This window comes from Trachypithecus francoisi, unplaced genomic scaffold (assembly GCF_009764315.1).
Source record: "Trachypithecus francoisi isolate TF-2019V2 unplaced genomic scaffold, Tfra_2.0 Lachesis_group0, whole genome shotgun sequence".
Taxonomy (NCBI): Eukaryota; Metazoa; Chordata; class Mammalia; order Primates; family Cercopithecidae; genus Trachypithecus; species Trachypithecus francoisi.
Window position 1 is genome coordinate 69,012,759 of NW_022681453.1, and position 16,412 is coordinate 69,029,170.

The 16,412-nt window shown below is 36.7% G+C and overlaps 1 protein-coding gene across 4 annotated transcripts in view; it reads left to right on the top strand.

The window, feature by feature from the left end:
- GSK3B (glycogen synthase kinase 3 beta) overlaps positions 1-16,412 on the top strand; it is a 279,756-nt gene that overhangs the window by 139,018 nt on the left and 124,326 nt on the right. For all 4 annotated transcript variants that reach the window (XM_033211108.1, XM_033211110.1, XM_033211112.1 and 1 more), the window contains exon 3: positions 14,768-14,851. In XM_033211108.1, the coding sequence (XP_033066999.1) occupies positions 14,768-14,851 (84 nt within the window). The remainder of the gene's footprint in view (positions 1-14,767; positions 14,852-16,412) is intronic.

A 16,412-nucleotide genomic window follows, 5' to 3' on the forward strand; every position in this document is an offset into this window, starting at 1 on the left:
AGGTGATCCACCTGCCTCGGCCTCCCAAAGTGCTGGGATTATAGGCATGAGCCACCATGCCCAACAGTGATGGGCTTTTCATATACAGATGCTCCATGACCTAAAATGAAGTTATGTCCAGATAAACTCGTAAGTTAAAAATGTCATTAAGTCAGAAATACATTTAATGCATCTCATCTGTAGTACATTATAGCTTAGCCTAGCTTACCTTAAACGTGCTCAGAACACTTTATGTTGGCCTGCAGGTGGACAAAATCATATAACAAATAGCCTATTCTATAATTAAGTATTGAATATCTCATGTAATTTATTGAATACTATATGGGTACTCATCATTAATGTACACAGCTGAAAATACCATTGTAAAGTTGAAAATTTTTAAGTTGAACCATCAAGTCAGTGACTGATTGTATAACTTTTATTTTGTTGAGATAAGTTCCTTCTGTATCTGATTCATTGATGGTTTTTGTAATGAAAGGGTGGTAAATTTTGTCAAGGCCTTTTCCTTTTTTTTTGTTTTTGTTTGTGAGACAGAGTCTTGCTCTGTTACCCAGGCTGATGTAGTGGCCCAATCTCGGCTCACTGCAACTTCCGCTTTCTGGGTTCAAGCGATTGTTGTGCCTCAGCCTCCGAAGTAACTAGGACTGTAGGTGTGTGCCACCACCTCCAGCTAATGTTTGTGTTTTTGGTAGAGACGGGTTTCACCATGTTGGCCAGGCTGGTCTTGAATTCCTGTCCTCAAGTGATCTGCCTGCCTTGGCCTCCCAAAGTGCTAAGATTACAGGTGTGAGCCACTGTGCCCAGCCTGTTTTTCTCATCACTTTTAATGCACCAACAATGAGGAAGAGATTAGTGCTGTTGTATATATACACAATCTTTGGTGAGCCAGAGCTTGGCTGAAGAATGGTATTTTCAAGCCTGGCCCTGTGAGGATAGGGCTCTTGATCAGTTTTTAATCTTTGGAGAGATTAGCTGGGGAGGGGTTAGAGAGAGTGGTACCTCACAGCTCTATTCTCAGGAATGGGAAGTAGTCCTTTACATGTGTTTTGAGGGGTGGGGGTTCATGACTTGGGAACTAATTTGTTTATCTAACTCCTCCTTTATTTTTCTGGCTAGTAGTGACACTTCTTACAATGAAATGTACTGATATGTATTGACGTATCTGTTTTTGTCAGTAGGGGTGTTATTTTATATCATCAGTGCAAATATGTGTTTAACAATAGATTATTGAGTTGATATGGGCTGGGCATTGTTCTAGAATCTAGTAATACAACAATAAACAAAACAGACAACAAAACTATGTCATTTTAAAGCTTATATTATAGTGGAGAGAGATGGACAATAATGAATAAATATGCAACATAGATATAATATATTAGATGATTGTTACTCTGGAGAAGATTGAGGTAAAAGAAGGGGTTTAAGGAATGCTGAGAGTAAATGTTGAGGTTGCAATTTTAAATAGTGTGAGAAAGTATGTAGCATTTGAGGAAATACCTGAAGTATGTGAGGGTGGCTGATATTCAGGTATTTATGCAATTGTAAAGCAAAGTAGAGAAATCCCACATGGGTAAAACTTTTTGTCCACTTTCCCTCAGTGATCACATCTTGCAAAATTATAGTACATTATCACAATTAGGATATTGGCATTGATAGAATCCATCGATTTTATTCAAATTTCCTCAGATTCTCTTTTACTACTTTGGAGAGCTATATGTGTATATATTTCTTTCTTATGTTTTTAAAATTATATGTATAGGTTTGTGTATAGACCATGATAGTCAAGATACACAACATCACAAGTATCCTCTTACTGCCCTTTTATAACCACATTGACTTCTCTCCCTGCCATTCCTCCACCCCTAACAACCAGTATAACCCCTGGCAGTAACCACTAATCTGTACCGTTTCCAAATTTTTTTTCTTTCAGGAAGGTTACAAAAATGGAATCATATCCAGTATGTAACCTTTTGTGTTGGCTTTTTTTGTTTTAGCGTAGGTTTCTGGGGATGCAACCATGTTGTTGCATGGATCAAAAATTCTTTCTTTTTTATTGCTTAGTAGTATTCCATGGTATGGATATACTACAGTTTGTTTATTCACCCAATGAGGGACATCTGGGGGCTATTGTAAATAAAGCTGCTTCTGACATTCATGTGCCAGTTTTAATGTGAACATAAATTTCTATTTCTATAAAACATATGCCCAAGAGTGCAATTGCTGGGATCCTGGGTAGATTTTGAAAGTTGGGCCAACAAGATTTCTTGACAGATTAATGTGAGGTCAAGCCGGGCGCAGTGTCTCATGCCTGTAATCCTAGCACTTTAGGAACAATAATTATTATTGCTAATAATAGCACTTTGGGAGGCCAAGGTTGGAGGATCATTTGAGGTCAGAAGTTCAAGACCAGCCTGGCCAACATGGTGAAACCCCATCTCTACTAAAAATACAAAATGATTAGCTGGGCATGGTGGTACATGCCTGTAATCACAGCTACTCAGGAGGCTGAGGCAGGAGAATCACTTGAACCTGGGAGACAGAGGTTGCAGGCAGTGAGCCGAGATCATGTCACTGCACTCCAGCCGGGGTGACAGAGTGAGACTCCGTCTTTTTTAAAAAAGAAAAAAAAAGGTCAGAGAGAAAGAGGAATCAAGACTTCCTGGTTTTTGACCTCGGCAACTAGAGGAGTGGAACTGCCAACAACTGACATGGGGAAAGCTATGGGTAGAACATGTTTAAGGGAGATGAAGAATTTTACTTATGACATGTCAAGTTGATGTATATTAGACACAGAAGAATTGTCACATAAGCAGTTGCTTAGAAGATTTTGGAATTCACAGAGGTGGTCTGGTCTAGAGATATACAATTGGGAGTCTGTTCAACCTTTAAAGCCCTGAGACTGGAAGAGGTGATAGAGGCAACTGAAAGAGGTGAGAGATTAAGTTCTGGCTACTTCAGTGTTTAAAAAATAGGGAGATTATGAAGAACTAGCAAAGAAAACTGTAAATTTGGCCAATGAGGAAGGAGAAAAAACAAGAAAATTTAGTGTCCTGGAAGGTAATTGGAGAAAGCATTTCAAGGGGAGAGGGAGTCAACCAGTCATTTTTGTGTAAACCTTAGTTGTAGCACAAAGGCATATTCTCCACAGTAACCAGAGGCTTTAGTTGTGTTTTATTCCAGGGGATGTATTGGATGATGCTCCCTTTTCTAGTTTGTTTTGGGTAAGAAGAGTTTTCGAGTTTTAGTTTGTGTATTCGAAAAGCAAATGGTCTAAGAGAGGAATTGAATTCTACCTGTTAAGCTCCAACTTAATTGTTTACTCTTTTCATGAAAAATCTTTTTAATCTTCCTAGTTGGAAGTATTGTTTCTGTTTTTAGAATTCTCCATCCTTTTTTTTTCTTCAGGGTTGGGGGAGAGACAGGGTCTCACCACATTACCCAGGCTGAAGTGCAATGTCACAGTCATAGCTTACTGTAGCCTTGACCTCCCTGGTTAAAGTGATCCTCCCACCTCAGCCTCCTGAGTAGCTAGGAACACAGGTGTGCATCACCATGCCTAGTTAATTTATTTTCGTTTTTTGTAGAGATGCAGTCTCCCTGTGTTGTCAGGCTGCTCTTGAACTCCTGGGCCCAAGTGATCCTCCTTCCTCAGACTCCCAAAGTACTGGGATTACAGGCATGAGCTGCCGCACCCACCCACCCGTTTTTTGATAACTCTAATGGCACTTAACATTTTCTGTTGTATGGCATCTGTATTAGTCCATTCTCACATTGCTGTAAGGATACTGCCTGAGACTGGGCAATTTATAAAGGAAAGATGTTCAATTGGCTCACAGTTCCACATGGCTGGGAAGGCCTTAGGAAATTTACAGTCATGGCGAAAGGGAAAGAAAGCAGGCACCTTCTTCACAAGACGGTGGGAGACAGAGTAATCGTGCAGGAGAAACTACCATTTATAAAACCGCCACATCTTGTGAGAATTCACTCACTATTAGGAGAGCAGCATGTGGGAAACCATACCCATAATCCAGTCACTTCCCTCTCTTGACAGTTTGGGGGTAGAGGTCCTTGCCTCAACACTTGGGGATTACAATTTGAGATGAGATTTGGGTGAGGATGTGGAGCCAAACTATATCAGTATCTTTATTTGCATACTTGTATACTTGTCTTATTTTGAATTATAAGCTCTTTCAATACTGAGGTCCTCCTTTATTGTCGTATTTTCAAGCATATAGTAATAAATGGAATTGAGTTGCATTTTATTGTGATAGAGCATGGAATCTGACACACCTGGTTTAAATCTTGCCTGTGCTGTTTGCTACCAAATTTCTTAACCTCTCTATGCCTACACGCCCTCTTAAGTGGGGATCATAGTGTTGCGTACTTGATAGGTTTGTGGAGAGGATTGAAGTTATGAAGATACAGCTCTTAACAGAGTGGTCAGCTCATAGTAAATTCTTTGTGTTCTATAGTTGTTGGTGCCATCATTGTTATTGTTAATAATAATATGCTGTTATGTTATTGACTGTCAAAGATACAGGGTTAAAGGAATACACACTTAAGCTGGCATTGACTTACATGCTAGGGCTTCCGAAAACTAAGTATTCAAGAACCTGGTTTATATCTGCTTTGGTAGTCCATATTACCTGTCAGGATATAAAAGTCCGTTAATCCCTTAGTCCCTGCAGGCATCCTTTGTGTTGTTTGTCTTCCATTTCCCTTTCTGTGCTGGGTAAGTAGTCTGTGTAACTGATTGGGAAAAGTAGCATGCATGAGTCCTTTTTATTGTTTCTATAAAATTGGGGTTTTGTTACAGAACATGTTAAGCCTACCTAGGCAGTATGTTATTTTATAAATGTAATTTACAATTTTAACTTATACACTAATTATAGTTATATAAAAGGAAAATATAAATTTCCAGAACGTTAGTCCCTAAATTAGTATAGAAAGTCCACTATGTATATGTACTAAGTACAAAATTGAGATTGAAATGTAAGGAACTTTCCTTTTTTGCCTTCTGGGGCAGGGATTGGCAAACAGTGAACCAGCCACCCGTGTTTGTAAATAAAATTTACCACAAACAGCCATGTTAATTCTTACACATATTGTTGTAAACAGACAGCCACATTCATTCTTATAAATATTGTCAGTGACTGCTTTTCCCTTACAACTACAGAGTTGAATAGTTTATAGCAGCCTATATGGCCTGCAAACCTGAAGAATTTAGTATCTGGTCCTTTATAGAAAGTGTTTATTCACTCCTGTTCAAGGGTATTATTTTTGTGGCTCATCTCTTATAGCTTTTCTTACTCTATATCTTGTATTGATTCCTTTTCTTCTGTCTGCTTAAATGATTTTCTCCAGAATCTTTTCTTGAATAGCTCACCTTTCTTAGGGCTTATGTCACTCCACTGTCTAGGTTCTACTTTCTGACTAATTTCTTTTTAGTGTCCTTTATAGACTTTCTGCTGCTGGGGAGTTTGATCACTTTTTTTCTTATTTTATAGGTTTAGCATCTTGAATCCAAAAATCCAAAATTTGAAATGCTCTGAAATTTAAAACTTTTTGAGCACCAACACAGTGTTTAAAGGGAGTGCTCATTGGAGCATTTTGAATTTTGGATTTTCAGATTAGGAGTGCTTAATGGGTAAAGATGATACTAAATCCAAAAAAGTCTGAAATCTGAAACACTTTTGGTCCCAAGAATTTTGGTTAATGTGTATTCAAGCTATATAGGCAATAGTATATACTCTCCTATGGCTTCTGAAGCACCCACACCTCCTAGAGGATAAGAGGAACATACTGTATTGCTTTCTGCACCTTTTTTATCTGCCTCAGTGTCCCTGAGTCATTTCAAAATGAACGTGTCCCAAATTGAACTCATTTCCTTCTGCTTCCAAAACAGCTTCCCCGGCCACTGAACTCTACCATGTTAGTCATGTGAGTGAGAAGCCTGATAGCTGTCACCTCCCTCCTCCTATTTACCAATCCAATAGCAGTGGGTGATCACTACTGTTGTAGACCCATTTTCTTCCTTCCATTTTTCTCTGTTTTTACTAGTATAGATCCTAGTTTTACCTGCTGCCACCTTTGTAACATTTTTTTCACAGCAATCTTCCTAAAACAAATCTCTTGTGTAAAACATATTAGTGGGCTGGGTGAGGTGGCTCACACCTGTAATCCCAGCACTTTGGGAGGCCGAGGCAGGCGGATCACCTGAGGTGAGGAGTTCGAGACCAACCTGTACAACATGGTGAAAACCCATCTCTACTAAGAATGCAAAATTAACCAGCCGTGGTGGCAGGCCCCTGTAATCCCAGCTACTCAGGAGTCTGAGGCAGGAGAATCTCTTGAACCCAGGAGGTGGAGGTTGCAGTGAGTTGAGATCATGCCACCGCACTCCAGCCTGGGTGATAGAGTGAGACTCTGTCTCAACAACAACAACAAAAGCAAAAAAAACACATCAGTGGTTCTTTATGCCTTGTAATATTTAGCGCTATCTTTAAGACCTTCCACGTGACTGCATTCCAGAATTTTACAAATTAGTAAGCAAATTTTTCTTAGCTCCTGTCCCCAAGTATCTATAGCACTTTTTAAATGAGCTCGACTTAATCACATTGTGTTATAGTTGTTGGTTTACTCATCCATTAGACTGTAAAACATTTAAAGATTGTAAATGTTTGTATTCTTAGGGCCCCCAGTTCTGACACATAGTTGGCTTCAAAATGTGATCATTACACGTCCTATGCATGGAACAGAATATCCACATACCTCATAAATAGGTAAAATATCATGTATCAATTAAAAATATACTTGTGCAAATGGGGTTATTTTAAGGGTTTTTTTTGGAGGGGGGCTGTCGGTTCTTTTAGGGCAACTGAATTTACTGTAAAATCAAAGATTTAGAGATGAATTAAATGTTTTTTCAGTCTTACTATGATGACTAAGGATGGATAATGCAACTTTGGATAACCTTCATTTTTTTTGCAGAAGATGTACTTTGGGAAAATATTCTTTAAGCAAAGCATTGGAAGTGAATCCAATTTTACTAGATTTTGTGAAAGTGGAACTTTCTGTGGTAGGGGAAGATCTCCCAACAGAACAAACTTTGATGAAGAACAAAAGATGATAGCCATATGCTGCCCACCATACACCCGCAACATTAAGCTTGCTGGTTGTTTCTTCACCTAAAAGTTTACTTTTCCTTTATTAAACTTTATGTAATGGTACAAAAATATACCCTTCTGGAACTTTTTCACTCTGTGCTTTAGCTTCCAGAAGTTTTTCTTTCTCTTTTTTTTAAAGCATGAGATGTCAGATATTGTAAAAATGAGTAAAAGCCTCTGTGTCTAATCTAGAGGTGGATATATGTTAATGAGTATTGGTTAAAACAAAAGGATAAGTTTTCCTTTAGATGTGCCATTTAGGCTTTTTAAATACTGATATTATGCTTACTCCGTCTTGGGTAGTCATTTTGTTTTATAAATAAGTTGGGAATGATTAGTAAGAATCTTGTTTACATGTTTTCTTTTGTCTTTTCTGTTTGAAAAAAGATGCCTTTACAGGCAGGTTAGTTACTACAATTTAAAATTTCTAACTATGACCTTAAAGTAAGACATGCATTTTAACATTGCAGCCCCGTGCACAGAAAAATAGTTACAAGTTTCGTGAAAAAAAAACCTTACTATATGTAAAGTGATATTCTGTTCCATTCTATTCTATTGTTATTCCTCTATTCTATTTTATTCTGTTCTGTTCTGTTCTGTTCTGTTCTCCTTCCACACTTCCTTCTCAATGCTGATTGGCTGGTGCCCATAGTTTGGAAAGTAATACCAAGTTGGAAAGTAGAAGAAATTACAGAAACTGGGAAATTACTTTGTTAAAGACAAAGTAACCTGCTCTGAGAACTCTGTGAGTAATGCAGAAAGATGTCTTAAAACCCTTATAGTATGTTGGTTGGGCAGGATTTGTGAGTCTGTGTCTGTGTCTGTGTCTGTATAGTGACTGTAATGTAATATCTGATTTCTATAAGCTTCTTTTGAAAAGTATCCTTTTATGTAACATCAGTGAACTGTAGTAAAAATAAAACCAAGAGAATATATAGTAAATAACAAAATATTTGTAAATACTGCAGGGAAAGGTTAGTGATGGCCTCATTAAAAAGGTAAAAGTTAAATAGGTACTTAAAGGATAGGCTTAGAATGTGTGTAGGTTGGAGAAAGAGTCAACACATTCCACTGATGGTAATGTGATGGTAAATGTAATAGAATTGGGAGTACAACAGCTCCAGAATTGGGAATGAAACAATATATTCAGGAAGAGTGAGAAGTAAGGATCTAGCTATAATATAGAGTTCACATTGGTCATGAGTGGAAGACTAAACTGAAAAGTAGAGACCAGATTATAAAGTGATTTAGACTTTATCTTGTAGGCAATGCGTGTCTCTGTGTCTCTCTGTCTCTCTGCTAACATTTGCCACTCCATCTGTCTTGGTTACTGTTTGTATCGTATATCATTCTTCATACTTTTAAGTTGTTTGTGTCTTGGAATCTAAAGTATTAATTCCTAGGGATAGATTATAGTTGCACCTTTCTTTTTATCCAGGCTTTTGATTGTATGCTTAGCTCATTCACATTTTATGTAGTATGTGATGTAGTTGGAATTACTTGTGCCATTTTGCTCTTTGTTTTCTATATCTCTCATTATATTTGTTCTCCGTTCTTCGTTACTATCTTCTTTTGTGTTGAACAAATATTTTTTAGTGTATCGTCTTAGGTATGCTGTTGATTTTTAACATTAAAAATATTATTTTCTTAGTGGTTGCTCTAAGAATTACAATTTGCATTCCAATTTATCATCACCAACTTTAGGTTAATACCGATCTAATTTCTGTAAAATATAGCACTTTTGCTCCATTATAACTTTGTTTTCTCCCCCTCCTTTTTGCTGTTATTGCTTTATGTATTACATTTATTTACATTATAAACCCAACTGTTGTTATATTCTGTCTTTTAATGAAATTAAGAGGAAATAAAAATATATTTACAGTCTTTTATATTTTCTCATTTATATTTAAAACATCTGGTGGTCCTCACTTGTTGTTGTGAATTTCAGTTAACATAGGGTGTCGTTTCCTTTTAGCTCAAGGTACTTGTTCAAGTATTTCAACTTTAAGATATTCTCCATCTTTTTTTTTTTTAAGTTTGAGGATGTCTTTATTCTTCCTTTCTTGTTTGAAGAATACTTTTGCAGTAAATAGAATTCTTAGTTGACAGTTTTTTAAAATTTTTTGTTACTGCCTTCTGGCTTCTGTTTTTTCCTGATGTTTAGTCAGCTATTAATTGTATTGTTTTTCACATGTATGTGATGAGTAATTTCTCTGTTGTTCCTCTCATGTTTTTTTTTTTTTTTGGCGGCTTCAAACTGTTTAAATGTGATATGCTTAGATGTTGATCCCTGTGTTTATCATATTTGGGGTTCATTGATCTTCCATGGCTTGATAGATTAGTGATTTTCATCAAATTTGGGAAATTTTCAGCCATTATTTCTTCTAACATTTTTTTCTCCTTTCTCTTTTTCCAGTTCTGCCTTTACACATATGTTGATATGTGTGATGTTATCCCAGAGGTCTCTAAGGCTCTGTTTATTTTTCTGCAGTATTTTTTCCCTCTTTTTTCTTTCTTTTGGACAATTTCTATTTCTTTATTTTTAAGTTCACTGATTTTTTTTTAATGCCATCTCAAATATTCTCTTGAGGACATAGTGAATCTCATTTTTGTTATAATGTGTTTCAACTCTAGTTAACTCTCGTGTTTTAAAAGTTAACGTTTCTTTATTGAGATTCTCTATTTATGCAATTGTCATAGTTTTTCTTTAATTTTTGAAATATGGTTTCTTTTAATTTTTTGAACTTAATTATAAATTATAATAGCTGCTTTGTATTCTTCATCTGCTAAATCCAACAGCTGTGCCCACCAGGAGTTAATTTCTGTTGACTGCTTTTTTTTAACCTGATTATAGGTCAACTTCTTCTGTAGTTTGCATGTCTCACAATTTTTTTTCAATTGGGCATATTATATATTGTAGCAACACTAGGTTCTGAATTATTTTTTTGAGACAGGGTCTGGCCTGTTTCCCAGGCTGAAGTGCAGTGGCATGATCTCAGCTTACTGTAACCTCCACCTCTCAGGCTAAAACCATCCTCTCACTTGGCTTCCTGAGTAGCTGGGACTAGTGGTACACGTCACCACGCCCAGCTAATTTTTGTATTTTTTATAGAGATGAGGTTTCCTTGTTGCCCAGGCTAGTCTTGAACTCCTAGGCTCAAGCGACCAGCCTGCCTCAGCCTCCCAAAGTGCTAGGATTAGAGACGTGAGCCATTGCGCCTGGCCTGATTTTTTTTTTTTAAAACCTCCTGACAAATGATTGTTTTGTGTTTTTGTTTTGTTTTTAAATAACTAACCTGTACATAATCTGTAGAACTGTTCTCCCCAACAGATAGAAGCCCTAGAATTCTGTGTTAAAATTTTAATTCTAATTTCCATTTTTAAACCTGATTTTCTAGGATCAGCTCTTTGTATAGCTTCATGGTCAGCCAGTTATTGCTTAGAGATTGTGCTTAAACATCTTGAATTTTTTTAAAACTTTCAGCTTTTTTTTTGAGATGGAGTTTCTCTCTTGTTGCCCAGGCTGGAGGGCAATGGTGCGATCTCGGCTCACTGAAACCTCCACCTCCCAGGTTCAAACAGTTCTCCTGTCTCAGCCTCCTGAGTATCTGGGATTACAGGCATGTGCCACCAAACCCGGCTAATTTTGTATTTTTAGTAGAGACTGGGTTTCACCATGTTGGTCAGGCTGGTCTGCCACCTCAGCCTCCCAAAGTGCTGGGATTGCAGGTGTGAGCCAATGCACCCAGCCACTTTCAGCATTTTTTGGTGATCCTATGTGTGAGTTGGGAAGTGTATTCAAAGTTCTGACAGTTTTCACATTAGCCTTGGCTTTTACTTTCTCTGGAGATCTCTTGAGCCTCCCCCTCATATGTGCACTGACTGTCAGACAGGTACATGTGGGGAGCTTATTTAGGCTCTCTGTGCCTCTCTCATTTCCAGTATCCCCTTATTAAATTTCTGGATATCTTTCTAGTCTGTCATTTTCTCCAGCTGGGACTACATTCTCATTTTAGCAGAGCTATGGGCCTTTCCCCTTTGTTTCCTTCCAAATTTGCTATTTTTATTGCCAGTACCACTAGGCATGGGTTTTTGCTCTGTATCCTAAATGACCATAGCCCTCTGGTTTTCACTGGCAACACTGCCCTGGGAAAACTGCCTCACTGATTGAGTTGGGTGGTTGTAGGGGGACGGTAGCTTCCCTTGGCAAAGAAGGCCACTTTCCTCTACTGTACTGTCATATCTAGCAGCTTTTTAAGAAAAAATTCTTCTCAATTTGTTGTTGCCTTTGCTTAGTTTCCAGAGCCCTGAAGTGATTGTTTTCTTCAGTGTACTTCAGTTTTATAAGTATTTTGGAGGAGTGGATTTGCTACCCTCATCATTCTGCTATACCTGGAAATCTCTCCTCAAATTTCCTAACCCCTTCGGACCCTGTGTCCCCTACACCCACTTTAATTCAATCTAGTCAGTTTTTTCACCATTGTTCTACTGAAACCATTCTTGTAAGAGTCACCAACATCTTGCATTTGTCATAGCAATTGTCATTTTCCTGTTTTTATCTAGCCATTATCCTTCTGGCTATTTCTTGAATATGCCAAGCCCACCACTGAGTTTTTACGTTTGCATTTCCCTGTAGCCATCTTCCCTAGATCTTCACATGGTTCTTACCTTTATATCTTTCAGGTTGATTTTCATATCTTAACTTCCTTCGTAAGGTTTTCTCTGGCTTCCTTATGTAAAATAGAGATATTTCTAAAGTAACACAATAGGAACAGAAGAGTAAACATAGATGAATATTTAGTTCCTTATACTTGCTTCACTTAATGCATCTTTCAGTAGCTTTTGATATAAATGGTCACTCAGTTTTTCTAAAAAAATTTTAACGTGGCTTCTAAGATAAGATTCTTTCTTATTTTTCTTCGGGTTTTATTAACTACTCTGTCCTCTATTTTTCATTTCATGAATTTTTTTTCTGTATGAACTTCCTTAGGTGATATTATTAGGTACCCTTGCTTTAAATCTCCTTTATCTAGATGACTCCCAAATGCATTTTTCCAGCCTTAGCTTCTACCCTGACCTCACGTGAACATCTAATAAGGATTTCAAACTTCATAGATAAAAAACAGAACTCTTTATCTACTTTTTCCTTCAACTTATTGTCTTAAATTTTTAGAATGCTTTTTTTTTTTTTTTTTTGAGACAGAGTCTCGCTCTGTCGCCCAGTGCTGTGGCGCGATCTCAGCTCGCCGTAACCTGTACCTCCTGGGTTCAAATGATAGAATGCTAGTCTGAAAGGTAAATCTGATTGTATCCCTTTCCTGGTCAAAACCTCCATTAGCTTCCCTAATGGGAAAGAGTGAAATTCAGTTTCTTACCGTGTTTGATGAAGGTTTGTATGATCTTGTGCCTGCTTACCTCTCTGAACATAACTCCTACCTCTTTGAACTTAACTCCCATCTTTCTCTCTCCTTACTCAGAATGATGCAGCCACATTATCTTTCTGGCTGATTCTTGAATATGCCAAGCCCACCACTAGGTTTTTACATTTGCAGTTCCCTATAACCACAGTGCTGTTTCCTCAGATCTTCACATGGTTCTTACCTTCATATCATTCGGGCTTGTGTTCATATCTTAACTGCTTCATGAGATTTTCTCTAACCTCCTTATCTAAAACAAGACATTTTTAAAGCAACACAATAGGAAGAGTAAATGTAGCTGAATACTTAGGTCCTTGTTCTTGCTTTACTTATGCATTCTTTTTGATTAAAAATATTATGCACAATCTTATACAACTTCTGCTATCTGGGAATTTAATACTCTGTTACCTTGGTTAATGAGTCTGGAAAAGTAAATAACTTACTTTAACATAGTTGGCTATGTTAAAAAATCAGTCTTAATAGCTGTATGTTATGAGAGGAATGAGTATTGATTTACTAGCAGTTCTCCCTCAAACCCAGCTACCTAAATGTGAATTAACAAAGTATAGAGGCCGGGCACTATGGCTCACGCCTGTAATCTCAGCACTTTGGGAGGCTGAGGCAGGTGGATTGCCTGAGGTCAGGAATTCAAGACCAGTCTGGTCAACATGGTGAAACTTCGTCTCTATTAAAATATTAAAATAATTAGCTGGGCATGGTGGCAGGCCTCTGTAATGCCAGCTACTCAGGAGGCTGAGGCAGAAGAAAACCCAGGAGGCGAAGGTTGCAGTGAGCCGAGGTTATGCCATTGTACTCCAGCCTGGGCAACAAGAGTGAAACACTGTCTCAGACAAACAAACAAAGTATAGAAATACTTCCAGAATTAGCTTCAATTTGTAATGGAAATGGACACAATTTTGAAGTCTGTAGTTTTCTGTGTTCCTCTCTCTGTACCAGTTAACACTTAAGAGCCTGTTGTCAGTTATTTGTTAAAGTAGTTGTACTATACTTTCTGACTTACTTCCTGTTTACTTTCTGACTTTCTGTTTCCATAATTTTACTAACAAGTAATGGAATGAAAGATTGATATCTTATAAAAGGATTTTAAATGCCATTGTACACATAAGCCCAACTTTGTAAGATCAGTTTAAAGGAACATTTCACTTCTGCTCTCATCTTCTCAGAACTAGAAGCCATCTTACTCTTCCTATTCTAGGATAACTGTCTTTACCTGGTTCTTTGGTCCCAACGCATCCTCATCCCCATCCTTCTTGGCCTCTTTTCTAACCGTAACACCATTTCCTTTCCAGATTCTTAGGTATATACTTTATGTTTTCTAGCTCTTCTAAATCATTACTTTAAAGCTTTATTTTTTTGGCTAGAAAGCTGGAATTTTGGTATTGTTTCTGTGTGTTATGTAATTTGTCCTTCATTAACTGGATTTCTGACAGTCAAGTATATTGTTGGACTATAATAACCTCTTTGTTAATGTACAGTCTAGTCAGATTTACTGCTGCAAAGTCTGTGGTATGAAGAAATCATCGTATTATTTAGTAATTTCTTCTTTTGAAGAATGAACATAACTTTGAAACTTCCCGAAGGGAAAATAGTTTTGTGTGGTCACAAATCTATCAGGACTGTATGATTTCTTTTCTTTTCTTTTTGAGATGGAGTTTCGCTTTGCATTCACTTTTTCTAAAACTTAGCAACTGAGCTCTTTTCATGGAGTTGATGCTCGGTTTTTTTTTGTTGTTTTTTTTTCTCACTGCATCTTAGAAAACAAGATCAAGCTATTTGTGGTAAAGTAACAGTTTTTACAATTTTGAATTCATCGAAGACTGTTATTTTTGTGAAATACACAAATGCGTTGCTAGAAAGATGAAATTTTTAAAAAATAAGATATGGGTCCTAATTCTTATTATCATATTCATAGATACCAATTTATTCTCTCATTGTTATAAAAACTCTAAACACTCTCAATTTCTGTATTTGTCTTATTGGAGAGCAGTAACAGGTATTTCATGGACTAGTAACAAATATTTTGCAGATCAGTACCAGTCTACAGATCACACTTTTAGTAGCGTATCTAATTTTATTGCTTAATGTTATTTCAGAAGCATCTTGTTCACTATGATGAATAGCTGTTATCCTTTAAAAATATATTTTTATGTGTTTCCTTTTCAGAACCGAGAGCTCCAGATCATGAGAAAGCTAGATCACTGTAACATAGTCCGATTGCGTTATTTCTTCTACTCCAGTGGTGAGAAGGTAGGTTTGACACAAAGTGTGTACTGAACATTGTGATAAATTTGTTATTTTTCTAGAAATTAATCTCCCCACCCCCCCCATAAGACAGTTTTGCTAATAGAATGGAAAAATTCCAAAACATTAGCCCCAGCAATACTCAGTCCAAGATATGGTCATTGAATATCATTAGTTATATCAGGAAAGCATTATGAGATAAAGGGAATGCACTTGTAAGAATTTTCTTTGTTAAAGCATCTGTCTTCACTTCTCAAGAAAATCTATATACTTTTTTAATTTTTTTAAAGAATCTACGTTCCTTATGTGCTTACATAGTCCTCTGATAGTTTACCTATTTATTGCAGGGAGGAAAATTAAGTCATTTTGTTAAGTGAAGTTGATAAGAGGTAAAAAGGTAGCAAGAGGACTTTGGTAGGAACAGAATGAAGGTTAAACATTTGGAAGCAAGTTGAGCCATCCTTGGCCAGTGAAAAACTTGGAAAAGATGTAATATTGCAGAGCTTACTTTAAGTGATCCCTATGTCTGATCACAATGAATTCTGTGAAAGCAAAGGGTAAGGAAGACTTTGTGTTGCTAATAACTCCCCCAACCCGTCTTTCTCTTCAGAAGATGCAATAATCAATGAAGTTGGAGCAAAGAAAATATATTTCTGCTTTTCCTTGGTGTCTTTATTTTTCTGCCTGCCGCTATCCTTTCTTTCTTTTCAGTGGTTTGGAGTGCATAGGCAGGGCAGGTAACAAATCACTTGATTCTTTTGGCTAAATAAATATGACTTTGGAACTTCACTTGGTATTTTGGACTTCAGATTTCATGCATATAATATCTAATGTTCTTAGATCCATAATACTTGATTTCTAGCTCAGTGTTCTTGTTACTTTACCTGTTTTCTAGTATAATTTTTAGCCATTTTCTATTAAGCTTTTTTTTTTACAGCAAATATTGCCTGACAACATTTTCTATTAAAGTTTATTTAGATTATTTCCTTAGAAAATCTTTTTTTTTCATTACAGTGCCTATTATATAGGAAGATGTCAATGTATTAAGCCCGAATTTTGATATAAATGCCTACAGATGTATAATTGTTGCATATATACACATGTATTGTAACTAATACGTTTTAACAACTATAGTTAGCAAATTGGCCCTTTATTGACACTTGCTTTTCAGTTGCTCTTTTTTTTAGTTTAAATGATACCTCTGGTTTACTAGGGATTGTAAACCCTCATAAGTATTAGAGCTTTTTTATTTCTAAACTCCATTACTTGGTTCATACTACTTTTTTTTTTTTTTTAACCTACCAAATGGCCTATTATTATCTTTTCTGATCTGTTTGGGCATGTGTTTGCGTTTTTCTGTGTCTCCCTAAGTAAAATTATAGAGCCTCTGTTATGTTCACAAGTACGTTCTTTGTAATGGAATTTTGCATCTTCATTTTGTTGTTGTTGTTACTAGATGAATCATGATACTCCTGGGTAAGAATTATGTGTTCCATGAACTGCTGGATTACAATAGATTCATTTGAAAAAAGGCCTCTTCCCAGAGTTCTTAAACATTTTCTCTTTG